Source organism: Trachemys scripta, chromosome 11, assembly GCF_013100865.1.
Source record: "Trachemys scripta elegans isolate TJP31775 chromosome 11, CAS_Tse_1.0, whole genome shotgun sequence".
In the NCBI taxonomy this organism is placed as follows: Eukaryota; Metazoa; Chordata; order Testudines; family Emydidae; genus Trachemys; species Trachemys scripta.
Genome location: NC_048308.1, coordinates 42,970,127 through 42,983,503, shown reverse-complemented (window position 1 = coordinate 42,983,503; position 13,377 = coordinate 42,970,127). Strand labels below are relative to the sequence as shown.

Sequence of the window (13,377 nt, the reverse complement as noted above, 5' to 3'; positions counted from 1 at the left end):
AAAGAAAATATATTTGCTGCCCATCAGCTTATTTGAAATGCAGTTTGTGGGTCAAATCCTGATGTCCTTACTCAGTACTTACCATACTCAGGCAAAACTGCCCCTGAAGTCAATGAGAATGCACAATTACATGTGTCATTTAACTGAAATGAAGATGAGTGTTTCACAGTTGACTTCAGTGGCGGTTTTGCCTCAGCAAGTACTGAGTAAGGAGCTCAGATACAGCCCCGTGTGAATATACTTGCATGCAAAATGCCAGTTCATCATCTTTCATACATTTATTTAGACGCCCATGGGTTTTTTAATTGTTTCCAGTCATTTTAGTAGCTGTGGGTTAGAATTTAGGATTAGTTTTGCCCAAAATGCAAGTAAAACATGTTTTCCAGTAAAATGTTTCAGATTCAAAGATGCAGATAACATTATTTTTATTGTTTAGCAGATGAACCAAAGCATTTTTAAACAGAAGTGAAAGGTACCTGGATATAATACAAAAAGTTTGCTGTATTCTATTATTTTTCTAAACATTCCTACATCACTGTATGCTTGAACAGACACATGCAGTATTGCAAAACATTTCCCCTTCAGTATCTCTAAAATGCATATGACCAAGTTTGCAACAGGAATATAAAATATTTGCAAAATAATAAATATCTGGTGTCAGAAGAAGACAGATTAAACAAACTAATACATTTACTTTTGCCCAGATGTGAGCCATATATTGCAGTGAAAAATTCTACAATACTGTGTACAGTATTTCCAGCTTGTTCAATCTATATTATAATTTCCCAAGCCTGGCCTAGATTTTCTGCTGCAGCCAGTATACATCAATACAGTTGAGGAAGGGGAGAGGCCCAGGTGGTTTTAAGTTCTGCCCAGCTCCTCACAACAGCAAAGGATCCCTAGAACACAGACACCCCCAACCGTCACACTTTACCCCAGGAATGCGCCTTATACCAATAGCTGGCCATGGTATTTCCTCATTTGGGCAGATCCACCATATTTTCTGCAGCTTTGAAGTGTTGGCAGAATAGGGACATGAATCTGGCTTAATGTGTGTTAATTTCTATTGAAAGTCTTCCCAACCTATTTTGCTATGGATGAGGTATGTCACTGGAAAGCCAGAGACCTATGAGTGTGCATTAAGCTCTTGGGTTGGTTTGTTGTTTTTGTGTTTGTTTTAGTAAGTGAACTGGTTCCTTTTCTGGTGTGAATTGACATAGCTCCATAGAAGTCAATGGAGCAATGTAAGTTTACACCAACTGAGAATCTGGCCCTCTGTATGCAAATTTGCATGTGGATAGATGAAATCTGAGATTAGATTCCATTGAAAATAAATTCTTATAACTACAACAGTAGCTTTTTGTCAGAGATTCAGTCTTCGGCAAATAATCCTTATTATACTAGTAACTAGGAAAAGTCTCACAGATGTTTGCAGATTGTACTAAGTAAGTCTGAAACCCAGGCATTGTATCTATTTGGTGATGGAGGGGGAAAGGTGTGATGGGACAGTGAGGCCTGTAGCCTGCCTTCAACAAACAGAATAAGAGAATTGTATTGTTAGATAGCTGCATCCTAGTTCTACTCACACTCCTCACAAAACCACCACAACGCTTAGCACGATAGGCACACTGCTCAGGAGAAGCCCAGGAGTGAAATATAAGGGAATGTTGTGGGTCAAGATTGTACAGTTGCAGAGTTGCATGTGGCTATTTGTACATTTCCTGACTTTAGCCAGTCCGTTTTCATTAGTACAAAACTCACCGAAACTTTCAAACATAAATATTTGAGGGCATACATATATTTCGATTAGTTAAAATCATTTGAAATCCTGAAAACAAGCCAAATTCTTTATAAGAAAGTAGCCTAAGGACCTTGGATTGCAGAATCAGAAATAAAATGTCATAGAAATTAATGAGTGTCAACATCACCACTGTACCAGATCCAAACAGATAACACTTCTGGAAATGACAGTTCATCTCAGCAACTTTAGGAGTAGTGGTGTGCTTAATCAAATAATCAGTCTAGTTACAGAGCATTCCCAGTTTTTCAGAGATGTCGAAATATTCTCTGATGTAGTCACAACATCTCTAAAATAAGTATTTGGCTTATATTTGAGAGCTTTGAGATTTAATACTGTACATTTTCTAGCTTTTATTTGCTACTTTTTTTTTAAGCAAAATTGTTGTCCTTAGACTATGCAGACAAAAATAACCTTTCAATTGAATAAAATCTGTCAGTTTGTTTCAAAGTAGTATGTTGAAGAAAAATATTTACAAACATGAAAGGTAACCAAGATGTTAGGAAACATTAGACCGTGCTGATTTGCATAAAGGTTTGCGATGTTATTTTTCCAATACAGAGCCCTACAGGCCTCTCACTAGCTTCTCACTACACTGCATAACTGGTTAGGTTGTAGGTATGCGGACTACACCCATTAGTTTCTCTATTCAGAAAATAGAGAGAGCAGAAAATAATTATTTCAGAATCGCTTATCAAAACTGGCTAACTCGTGTTTTACTGTGTGCCAAGGAGAGTAGTGCTGCTTTTTTTGTTCCTTTTTTGGTTTGTTTTTGAATGATATTGAGATGTAAGAAGGGTGCTTATGAATGCAGTAAAGAATGTAAATATTAATGACTTAATTGCTTTCTTACTCCTGCCCAATTCATTATGGAGACAAGGTAGGTGAGGTAATATATTTTATTGGACTAACTTCTGTTGGTGAAAGAGACAAGCTTTCAAGTTTCCACAGTTCTTAGACAGGGCTCTGTCCTTGGTCCCCTTAATTTCTCCCTCTACACCTTATCTCTGGGTCATCTCATCCACAAAAACAATTCTACTACCGTCTATTTGCTGAAAACTCACAGATCTACATATCTGCTCCAGACCTGTCTCCTTCTGTTTGAACTAAAATGTTGGACTGTCTCGCTGCCTTTTCCTTGCGAATGTCTGGCCATTATCTCAATCACAACATGGCTAAAACAGAACTCCTCATCTACCCCCCACCCCCAAGCCTTCCAACTCCCACCACTCCTTTCTCAATTATTGTGACAGCACCACCATCCTGCATATCAGTCAATGCCCTCTGGGCATCTCCTTCAACTCAGCCCTTTCTCTAGGCTGTGTCTAAATTTTGCAGATTCTTTCTGCATATCATCTCTAAGATGCACCCTTTCCTATCCAACCTCACCACTAAATTCTCAGCCAGGCTCTCACCTTACATCTCAATTACTGCAACATCCTTTCCTCTGGCGTTGACAGATGCAGTCTTGCCCCCATAGATAATTTTCCTAGCCTGTCACTTTGACCGTGTCACCCCTCTTTTTGCATCCCTGCAGTGGCTCCTCCTCCTTTATAGCACCAAACATAAGCTACTTGTCTTCAATTTCAAAGCCCTTTATGATCTGTCTCCACTCTCTACCTATCATCTATTATTTACTATCAAGATGGTGATTCCTCCCTCCAATTGACCTATGATGCCAGCCTCCATCATCTGCTTGCTAACTTTTCAGTCACCTTTGTGCCTTCTCCCATGCTGCCCCTCATGCATGGGAGGAATTCCACATAAAGAATCCGCAAAGCCACTCCCTTGGTCTTCACATCTCTCCTTTTCTGTGATGCCTACAAAACAACTTGACAATGGTTAGGCTACTGGTGTGCTGAGACCACTGCCTGTCATGCTGACCAATACTGTCTCACTATTTCCTTGTACTCCCCCATCCAACTGTGTCCATCTATTGTCTCTTGTCTTATACTTCGCTTGTAAGATGGTTGGGGCAGAGAACCATCTTTTAGTTGTGTTTGTACAGTGCCTAGCACAATGGGGTCTGATCCATGATTAAGGCTCCTAGATGCTATAGCAACAAAGGGTCCTGTGGCACCTTTAAGACTAACAGAAGTATTGGAGCATAAGCTTTCATGGGTGAATGCCCACTTCGTCAGACGCAAGTGGGTGAATGTAATTCCCTGAGCGATGTAATTACACCGACTGCCAGTGTAGACAGTACTGTCTCAGCAGGAGGGCTTCTCTACAGGAGAAGCTCTCCTGTAGACATAGTAGCACCTTTACAAAGCACTACAGCAGTGCAGCCGCACTGCTGGAGCATTTTAAGTATAGAACTGCCCTGTCTGTCTGGAATGATGCCAATTTAATTACATGCGTATGCATTCCAGGGAACTTCCTTGGATCGCATACAGTTGTAATTAATTTAATTATCACTGTTGCTCGACACTACAGTGGAAGAGTATTTTTACAATAAGAATAAAAAAAGTGAGAACCACTGTGGGCCTCTCTCACTACTGCACACTCCGAAGGCCATTTACTGCAGCCCAGTTATTTCCATGGACAGGTATGGTACTGTTGCAATTACAGGGCCAAATTCAGACTTGGTATAACTAGTCATGACTCTGGCTTCAAAGGAGTCGTGCCTACTTTACATCACGCCTGAATTTGACCCACAATCAACACTTGAATATCATGTCAGTGCCTTGTAACTCAATTTGTATGAGAATTCAGGGATATTATGGGAAATGGCTTAGCAATAAATTAATTAAGACTCTTCAGAGTAATCAAAAATTATACATATTTATAAAAGTAATTTCTTCACCAGTACCATTGTGGCAGAGGGAAGCACTTATCACAACTGAAGTCTATAAACTTTAAGTGTTTACATCTCTACATCTATATCCGTTCCAATATTTCCAAACCTATTAATCTGTTCAAAGGAAATTCACTCCATTCGTGGAGTAGCGAAGCTGAGATATCTATGCAGTGGCTTAATTGGCAGGCCCACTAAAGTGAACTAATGGGAGTTATACTCATTTATACCAGGCCTAAATTTCATATTCAAATTCATTATAGAATTATCTGTAACTATCAAAGACTAAAAAGAGTTAGCTAACGAACCCTACCTAGATAACGAGGTAGAAAACATGCATATAGATCTAAGACCCAACTAGCCAAATATCAGGGTAAGACCTGTCCTGTATATGCATTATTTATTAATTCTGTATACTTTGACACTGAAATATGAAGTTGAGCTTCACTTTGCTAAAGTATTTCAACAGCAAGGTACATTTCATACTGGATTTCTATTTTATTTTTATCAAAATTTTCATGGCTTTGTTTTAGAGATTTTTTATTGTAGGTTGTGCAAATTGCCTCTTATGAACTACTCTTGTTGACTACCTTTGGGCCAGGTCATGACTTCCGATGACAAATCAAGCTTTGGAGCAATGTATCCAATAGTTACTAGAGAGAGATTCTGAACTGTGAGATGTGCCACCTTTCCATTAATGTGCTAAATCAAAGTCTTCTATCCTTCTCTATGTGACTGTCTAGGATGATGTTAAAGATCTTTTAATGGCTTTTTCTTTTTTTTAGAGTAAAAAATAACTGATCAGAATTCCTTCAATCAAATCAATTTTAGCATCCAACACTGTAACTGTTGCTGAGAATACAATAGCTATACTTTAGTCTATCCTGGCACTCCCTTTTAGCCTGTAACTTGCAAGATGTACATTTAATTGTAAAGTGCTTTGGGGCACCTTGAATATGTAAAACATCATAAAATTAAATACAGTTCTACTTAAATATGTCATTAAATGCAGGAGAGCGTCAGCCTCTATTATGGTCACATTTTTATTTGTGATGATTTGAAATATGTTTGTTTACTCAGTTGAGAGATTAATCACAAAATTTCCAAGACATGGTAGAAATGTCTCTCTCAATATGAACTGAGATTCTTCCCCTCACCCTCCGCTTATAACTTGGTATTTAAGATCCCCAAAAAGAACAAATAAAATGAATTGTCCTGCATCCAGCTATTAAGTGCACAAAACTAATTATGGAGCTGGCTTTCCAGAATGAAGTATTATCCATCAGTGTTTTGTTTTTATCAGTAGGGCCTTAGACATCTGAACATGGCTTCTCTCTTTCTCTCCAAGAAGGCCTTCACCTAGCTAAGGTAATTACTCTGCTTAGCTGAGTCTCCAAATGAGGTGGTCTTAAGATTTCACTTTCCTGTTCTTCTCAGCTGTCTTTTCTTCCTTTTGCTAATTTTGTACCCCTCGCCATGCGTTCTGGGTGTCTCTGTGTTCTTTGCCTTTAATGAGCTGGTTTTCTAGAAAGTGACATTTAAATTTTTTACAAAAATGTCCCACTTTCTAACCAAAAAACAGAATCCAAAGAGGGCTCCAGGATAGTCACATTTCACAAGAGGGGGCTTTAAGGACTAAGTGTGATCCTGGGTTCTAATAGCATCTGGGCTGATGCCCCAGTGACCTTTGGAAAGACAACTGACTCCCTGGTGCCCTAATCAAAACAGCTCTCTACAAAGCATAGGTGGAGGATGCCAGAAAGGTAGCACTTCTCCCTTCTGCACCATAGGGAGAAGAGTTCTGCATGGACGGCTCCCTCTGAGTGCACATCCTCAGTGTGTGAATGGGGCCAAATTGTGCAAACTCAATTATATAGGGTGAACCAAGGAAATGTAAGTCTGAGTACAGTGAATATAGGCTGAATGTCACGGGGAAAAAGTTCTAGGGTGAAATCCTCGGCACTACCAAAGTCAATGACAAAACTCACCTTGAACAGTCAAATCTATTGGACTGTGCAATAGCACTTCCCAGGAGTGAAGCAGAAGCTGCAAATTGTAAGTCATTTCAAATAAACCTGCATTGGCAGGGAAATGGATATGTTGACCTGCCTAGATTGTTTTCATCTCTATTTGTTATGAGTGTATGATATGCAAATCCAAACAGAATATAGTTCTAATTAGCTAAATATGCCTCCGATTCTAGAATCCAATTCTGACACAAAATATAAGCCAAACATTCATACATAGATGAAAGCAACTTCAAAGCCAAGACTGAAACAATGGAGGTAAGAGACAACAGCATTTGTATTGCTGAGCCCAAAGCGATACTTAATTAGTTTTTTCTCATGTCTTATTTCAAAATAAAAGCAGAATTCAGTAAGAGCTGGGACTCCACCAGCAATTTTACTGCTCCTGGTCCTTAACTGCAGACAAGAATATAACAGACAAAAATATTGTCTGTACTTAGGAAAAGAGCACAGTCCTATACTGTCCAGTAGTATGGGGTAGATTGTGACTAGTCCCGCATAGGGGTAAGTACAAAAAAGGACACACAAGACTTACCCAATCATTTTTGGCACCACACAGAGACTTGGCCGAATTACAGCTATTGTATTCTCAGTATGTCTTGTGCTGCCTATAGCCACTAGGATGAGCAGCAGCTCTAGCCTTTCCAACAGGGTCTGGGAAAAGGAAGGGCCTGGGCAGAGTCGCAGCCTTCAGCTCCAGCTAGTGGAATTGGGCTGTCGTGGGGGTGGAGGGAGCGTATGCTGCATTCTTCTAAACCTTACGGGTGTAACAGAGGCCACACTGGCCTGAGGTACTGGTTGCTCCTGGAGGTGTTGAACTAAATTCTGTACTGATTTATCCCCTGTCCAAGTCCATTGACTTCAGTGGGCTTGGAACAGATATAAGAATTATGCCTCCAGGAATGCCAGCAGGGCAGCCTTACAACGGCTTTACAGCCACATCTTACCTTATATTTAGATTTTATATAATGATTCCAATAGTATCTAGGATGAAACATTTCTAAATATACCGACATTTTATATATTATGAAGTCATCTAGGCTCTTAAGCAGTATGCAAGTGACCAGTTTCTTCTTTAATATTAAATATATGCTATAAATACAAATAAAATACTCTTCTGTATATATTGTGCATGTGAATATGATTTGTGTTTATCTGCTTTGCACAGATGAATACTCAGAAGGCATTTCTAAAAGTGGTAGTTAATGGTGATGTGGCTCCGAGGGATTGAAAACAATAAGTAGTTAACTAAAACCCATTTGAAGAAATGTAATTTAATGATTCTAGAAGCCAAAAGAGCCAAATCCTACTCTACAGGGTAGCCAAACACTTGTCTAGCTTATTCTACTGGATATGGGAACTAAAACATTACATTAACTGTTCAATCAGGATTTTAAACACGTTCTCTAAGTATTTAGAAAGATGGAAGGAAACATTAATCTAAATAGGGATGGGGGTAGGGTGTGTGCGGTGTATACAACACACTCTCTCGCTCTCTCTATCTCTATCTCTCTCGCTGGGTGGAGTGATTATTTGAATTGGGAACCTTTCCAGAATTTAAATAGCTGACAGAACCTTGCCTGACAACATGCTAATAGCGTCTTGCTAGTTTCCTAGATGTTTGCAGTCAGTTTGTTATATAGTTTTGTTCCTTATTAAGAATAATGAAAATGACAAATCTAGGGAGTATTTTAAATCCTGACTAAAGCAGTACATCAGTTAGCATTTGAGGCACAAGATTCTTGTTGGCTGAGGTGATTGGCAATGGGATACGGAATTTTTCATTTCAGTCATCTGTTAAATCCAGCGATGGAAAACTGTCATCATCTGATGGTGATTGGTGGCCTATGTGAAATGGGTTTTGTGTTCTCAGCCTAGTGTTCACAGGGATGCAGCACAAAAAATATCCTCCCAGGTGGCCCCTGTTATAGACAGTCTGAGCAGAGAAGCCAGGGATTGAATGGGCACGGAGACTGAACAGTCCACTCGCTCCTAGAAGACAGTCAGTCTCTTCAGGGCAGTGTGGAGAAGCTTGCATTACTGATGCTTGTCCTATACCTTCTCTTTAGAGAAACAGACGACTTGAGTTTCCAGGATTGGCATGTTTTGCCAGCACTAAATTTACACAAACACATTTAGAAAATAAAATATGAAGATGCACACTACAGGCATTCGAGGGTCTATAAACACTAGGCATCAGGTATTTTCTATGGATAAAACACAATGGAAATATAGTCAATGTTTTGGGTGAAGATTATAGCATGTAGTTCTATAAATATTATTGTTTTTAAACATTTCATGCTTTTTTTAATCACTTATCACATGCTTTTAAAGGCCTGAGCCTACAGCATACTGAAGACTTCTCTTTAATGGGAGTCAAGAGCACAGCACCTTTCAGAACACGCACTACACCTCATAGCATCTGGACTCTTCATACAGACAACACAAGTGATAGACTATTCTTATGTAGCCTGAGTCCATGAATGGGTAGCCAATAGATGTTTCATTTGTACATTGTTAGCACTTCTACTAGCTTTCCCTATTAGTGTTTGTCTATTTGGGCGGGGAGAGAGTATACTTTATAAATATTCATTTGTGATGTTATTTCCATGGATTGGCTTTCTGCAGATGTGAATGATTACTACAGCCATATTAAAATTCTGAAGTAGATGGCGAATGATCTAATACCACTTCCTTTGGTAATATTTTATCAATTCAAAAATGTTTAGAGTACCCCTTTCATAAACCTGGCCCTCTGAATGGGATTCACTTTTGGTCAATTTAAATGTTAAATATAGTTTACTTGTGTTGTGTAATTTTAAAATAGTTTTTATGGCTATATTGAAGTATATAACCAAATATTTATTAACATTTCTTTTCCCTTTATCTCAGTGATCTAAAATTCAAAGATTTACTGCTCTGCATTTCTGGGAAATACGCCAATTACTGCTGATGCTCTCTAGTATCAAGTGCCTGTTCATATTTTGTGTACACTTTTAGGTTTGTGAGTTATGCTAATACATACAATGTTTCAATTAAGAGTTCGATCCTGTGTTCAGAACCCCTTTAGCGTCAATGGTAGCTCCACACACAGAATGATGGTAGAACAAAACCCCAGTTGTTGTATACATACATTACAAGGGCCAAATTTTGAAGATAATTCTGCACCCACAATTGGGCCCAGATTTTCAAAAGATCTCAGCATCTATTTAGGGATCTAAATAAATGGCCAGATTTTCAAAGTAGCTCAGGACGTTGGGTACTGATTTTTCTTGAAAATCTGGCCAACGGGAGCTGAGCACTTTTGAACCTCTTCTCCTTGCATAGGTGCCTAATTGAAAACTGGACTCTTTAAAAATTTGGTTCCAATTGTGGGTGCTGAGCACTTGAAAATCTGGCCCCAGATGCACGTCTGTTAGAAACTGAAATTCAGGAGATGGCAACCAACACTACTTCCCTAGGAAGAAAATATCCACTGAATACACTGCATTTCTCAGAGGTTGAGGCATATGCTTATTTTTTCATTTACGTTAAGCAAACGTCTATCAGCCCGTTGTATTTTACTGGTTTGGGAGTATTGGGCGATATCCTGCAGTCCTTTCTTAGCCAAAAAGCCATGGACTTCGGTGCAGGCCTTATGTAAGGCCTGGGGATGTGATTTAGTAGTCCATCCGTGTACAGCAAAGCATTTTAAACATAGGATTAACTTTAGGCAGTACTTAAATCCCATTTTATTCAATGGGACTTACACACATCAAGAGTGTGCTTAACTGCTTTTGTGACTAGAGAAATGCACTTAAGTGATTTGCTGGATAGGTTCTGAAAGACTGTGCCCAGTGTCACTGCGGACAGCTGTGGGCCTTGTGATATAAACTACATTTTTAAAGCTACTTTTAAGAGCTTCCCTGTAGTTTAGCTGATTCCTGCTTGACTGTGATGGGAAGGTACCAAAGCAGCACTGAGTATAAAGATAAACAATATATATATATATATGTTTAAGAAATGTATTTTGAGCTTAAGTTGAACAGTTTTAATTTTAAATTTTTCTGGGAAAGTAATATACAAAACTGTGCTTTTATATGATCCTATAATCTGCGTCTTTTCATGCAAGTCTTCCTCTGGGCTTTTGTCTTTGTGTCTTGTATCATGTCCTCTCAATGTGCTTGTCTAGTAAGCCATGATATGACTAATCCTAAATGCAGAGCTGGCCTTTGAGACTCTGCTAATATTTGGGACCTAGAAATGTTAAGGCTAATCTCCTCTTGTATTTTAAAAAATTAAGTATCTAACTCTTTTCCATGCAAAAGTATTCTTGTAAATACAAACTGGCAGTCACACTGATGTCAACTGATCAACAGAGTTGAAAGTTTCTCAATGTGGTTCCCCTCCCCCATCCCCACTCCCAACCCAATGATAGCAGTTTATTCATGTAGCTCTGATACCCTGTAGGTAGCTTATGACACCTATGCTGCCTAGGCTACTGCTGATGATATTAGGGCACCTCAGTCCCCCCTCCCAAGGGGCTAGATGTCTGCTTATAGGTGTGCTTTCTTCTCTGCTCAGCAGTCATCTCTGGTCACAATGAAGAGCAGCTCAATAGCACAAGAGGCAGTAAGGTCTAATAAACTAACAATATGATGGAGAGCAGCAGACTCCTACATTCTAATTGGCTCTCACAAACGCCCTCTGCAGCTTCAGTCAAGTCACTTGATCTCTCCACTTTGGGATCCCTACCTGTAAAATGAAACAACAATATCTACTGACCCCAGTCTCAGAGGAGGCCTGGATGCTTGACTAATGGGTGTAAAATGATACATAAGAGAATTGAATTAAAACCTTTAGCCCCCCCCAGTTTATATCGGGAATTATGCCTTGAATAATCTTATCTAAAATCGGCAGCTATGCATTGACCCCCTATAGTGAGTAAAGCACTATATTCAATTTGTATAACTGAAATGAGGGAAATGGGTCTCAAGATTATGGCGGAACTTCAGGGGTATCCTCTCAGTGAAATTATTTTGAAAATCCCTCCTATTTGATGTAATTTGGGCCATTCCAAAGTCAAACAAAGTGCTCTTCAGAAATATTTTTATGATCTCAGGGTTAAGTCTCTGGTAATGATAATTTAGCAGTTTCCCGAGAGCCCAGGAAATCACCCCCAAAATCAATTAAGTTTGATGGCAGAAATTTTGCAAGTGTTCTTGAGATTTCCCCCTCTAGGACATCGCTGCCCTGTGTATATTCCCTATGTGATTTGATGTGTATAAAACCTTACAATACACATGTGTTTGTTTCTTTTAGAAGATAAAGGGAAAGCGAAAACCAGTGGTTCTAGTCAGCCTTCAAATACTGAAGTGGGCCTGTTCCTTCCCAAACCTGGAGCTATAACATTAGCACCTATAACATCGACATCATCCTCTAAGAGCACAAATGGAGCAACTAGCACAGTTTCTGAATCCGAAGAGGAGAAAGCCAAAAAATTACTTTACTGTTCACTATGCAAAGTGGCTGTGAACTCCCTATCACAGCTAGAAGCACACAACACAGGTGAGTTCCTACAACACATAAGTATGTGACTGTGGGTCATTTTTTAAAAAATAAAACACTATAGAGTTAAAATCCTTTATATTCTCAGGCACAAGAGCTTTTAAATACCTATTTTTGAAGATATCCTTTACGCAATCCCCTGTTGTCTAGACCGATGGTTTCACCAAACTTCCTACAGCCCATGATATCTAACTGTATTTTGTCCTGACTCCAGAGGTGCTTCCAACTAACATGAAGTTTTCAACTTCATTATAAATTCTGTACTACTTCAAGTTCCAATATATAATATATTTATTTGTATGATGCCTAGTTAAATGCTGCAGTTGGTAAAGTATAGTTTTTATGCAATAACTTGAGGATTCACTTTTTAGATTTGATGTCATAGAGGCTTTGAACAACTGAGACTAGATGCTTATAAAGTATATGTTGCCTTTAAATCCCTTTCCTTACCTCAAGAGAAATATTAAGTCCGAGAATCCCTTCCTTTGTAGCTCTTTGAGAGAAGAAGGAAGGAACATCTATCCTCCCTCTTCCCACATAAAATTGGATGGGTGGGAACAAACTCCAAAAGACTTTTGTGGTGCAACCTTTGCTTGGCATCCTCTCTCCTGGACTGCAGGTCTCGGGAGGGTCAGGACCCCAACAATCACATTGATTCATTCCGGAGACACATCATTAAGACTAGGATTTCTTGTGGATCCTCATTCTTCATGGATTCCTACACTTAAAGCCAGGGGGTGAAATCCTGGCCCCATTGAAGTCAATGGCAAAAGTTTCATTGAGTTAGAGGAACCAAGTTTTCACCCAGGATCTCTTCCTCCATACGCCTCACTCTGCACTAAAGGCAACACAATTAGCTTCCATCCATATTTTCTTTTGGTTTACAGGCCGCAGGTCTCTAACCCCTTCACTGAGGAGCCACTGAATAGGAAGAGGTAGCTAGTCTGCTTTAAACAGGATTACCCAATTTCTGTTTATATGAAGATTTTAGTATCCACCTTGGCCACACCTAAGGTGACCAGATGTCCCGATTTTATAGGGACAGTCCCGATTTTTAGGTCTTTTTCTTATATAGGCTCCTATTATCCCCCACGATTTTTCTCATTTGCTGTCTGGTCACCCTAGCCCAGAGGTGAAAGTAAGCCGGTACGGTACAGCTTCTCCGGCGGTGATTTAAAGGGCCCAGGGCTCCAGCCACTGCGGGGAAC

At 39.4% G+C, this 13,377-nt stretch overlaps 1 protein-coding gene across 4 annotated transcripts in view; it reads left to right on the top strand.

Annotated features, from left to right (window-relative positions):
• The window catches only part of ZNF385B (zinc finger protein 385B), a 299,082-nt gene that overhangs the window by 280,487 nt on the left and 5,218 nt on the right, over positions 1–13,377 (top strand). For all 4 annotated transcript variants that reach the window (XM_034786269.1, XM_034786272.1, XM_034786270.1 and 1 more), the window contains one exon: positions 11,924–12,169. In XM_034786269.1, coding sequence (XP_034642160.1) covers positions 11,924–12,169 — 246 coding nt within the window. The remainder of the gene's footprint in view (positions 1–11,923; positions 12,170–13,377) is intronic.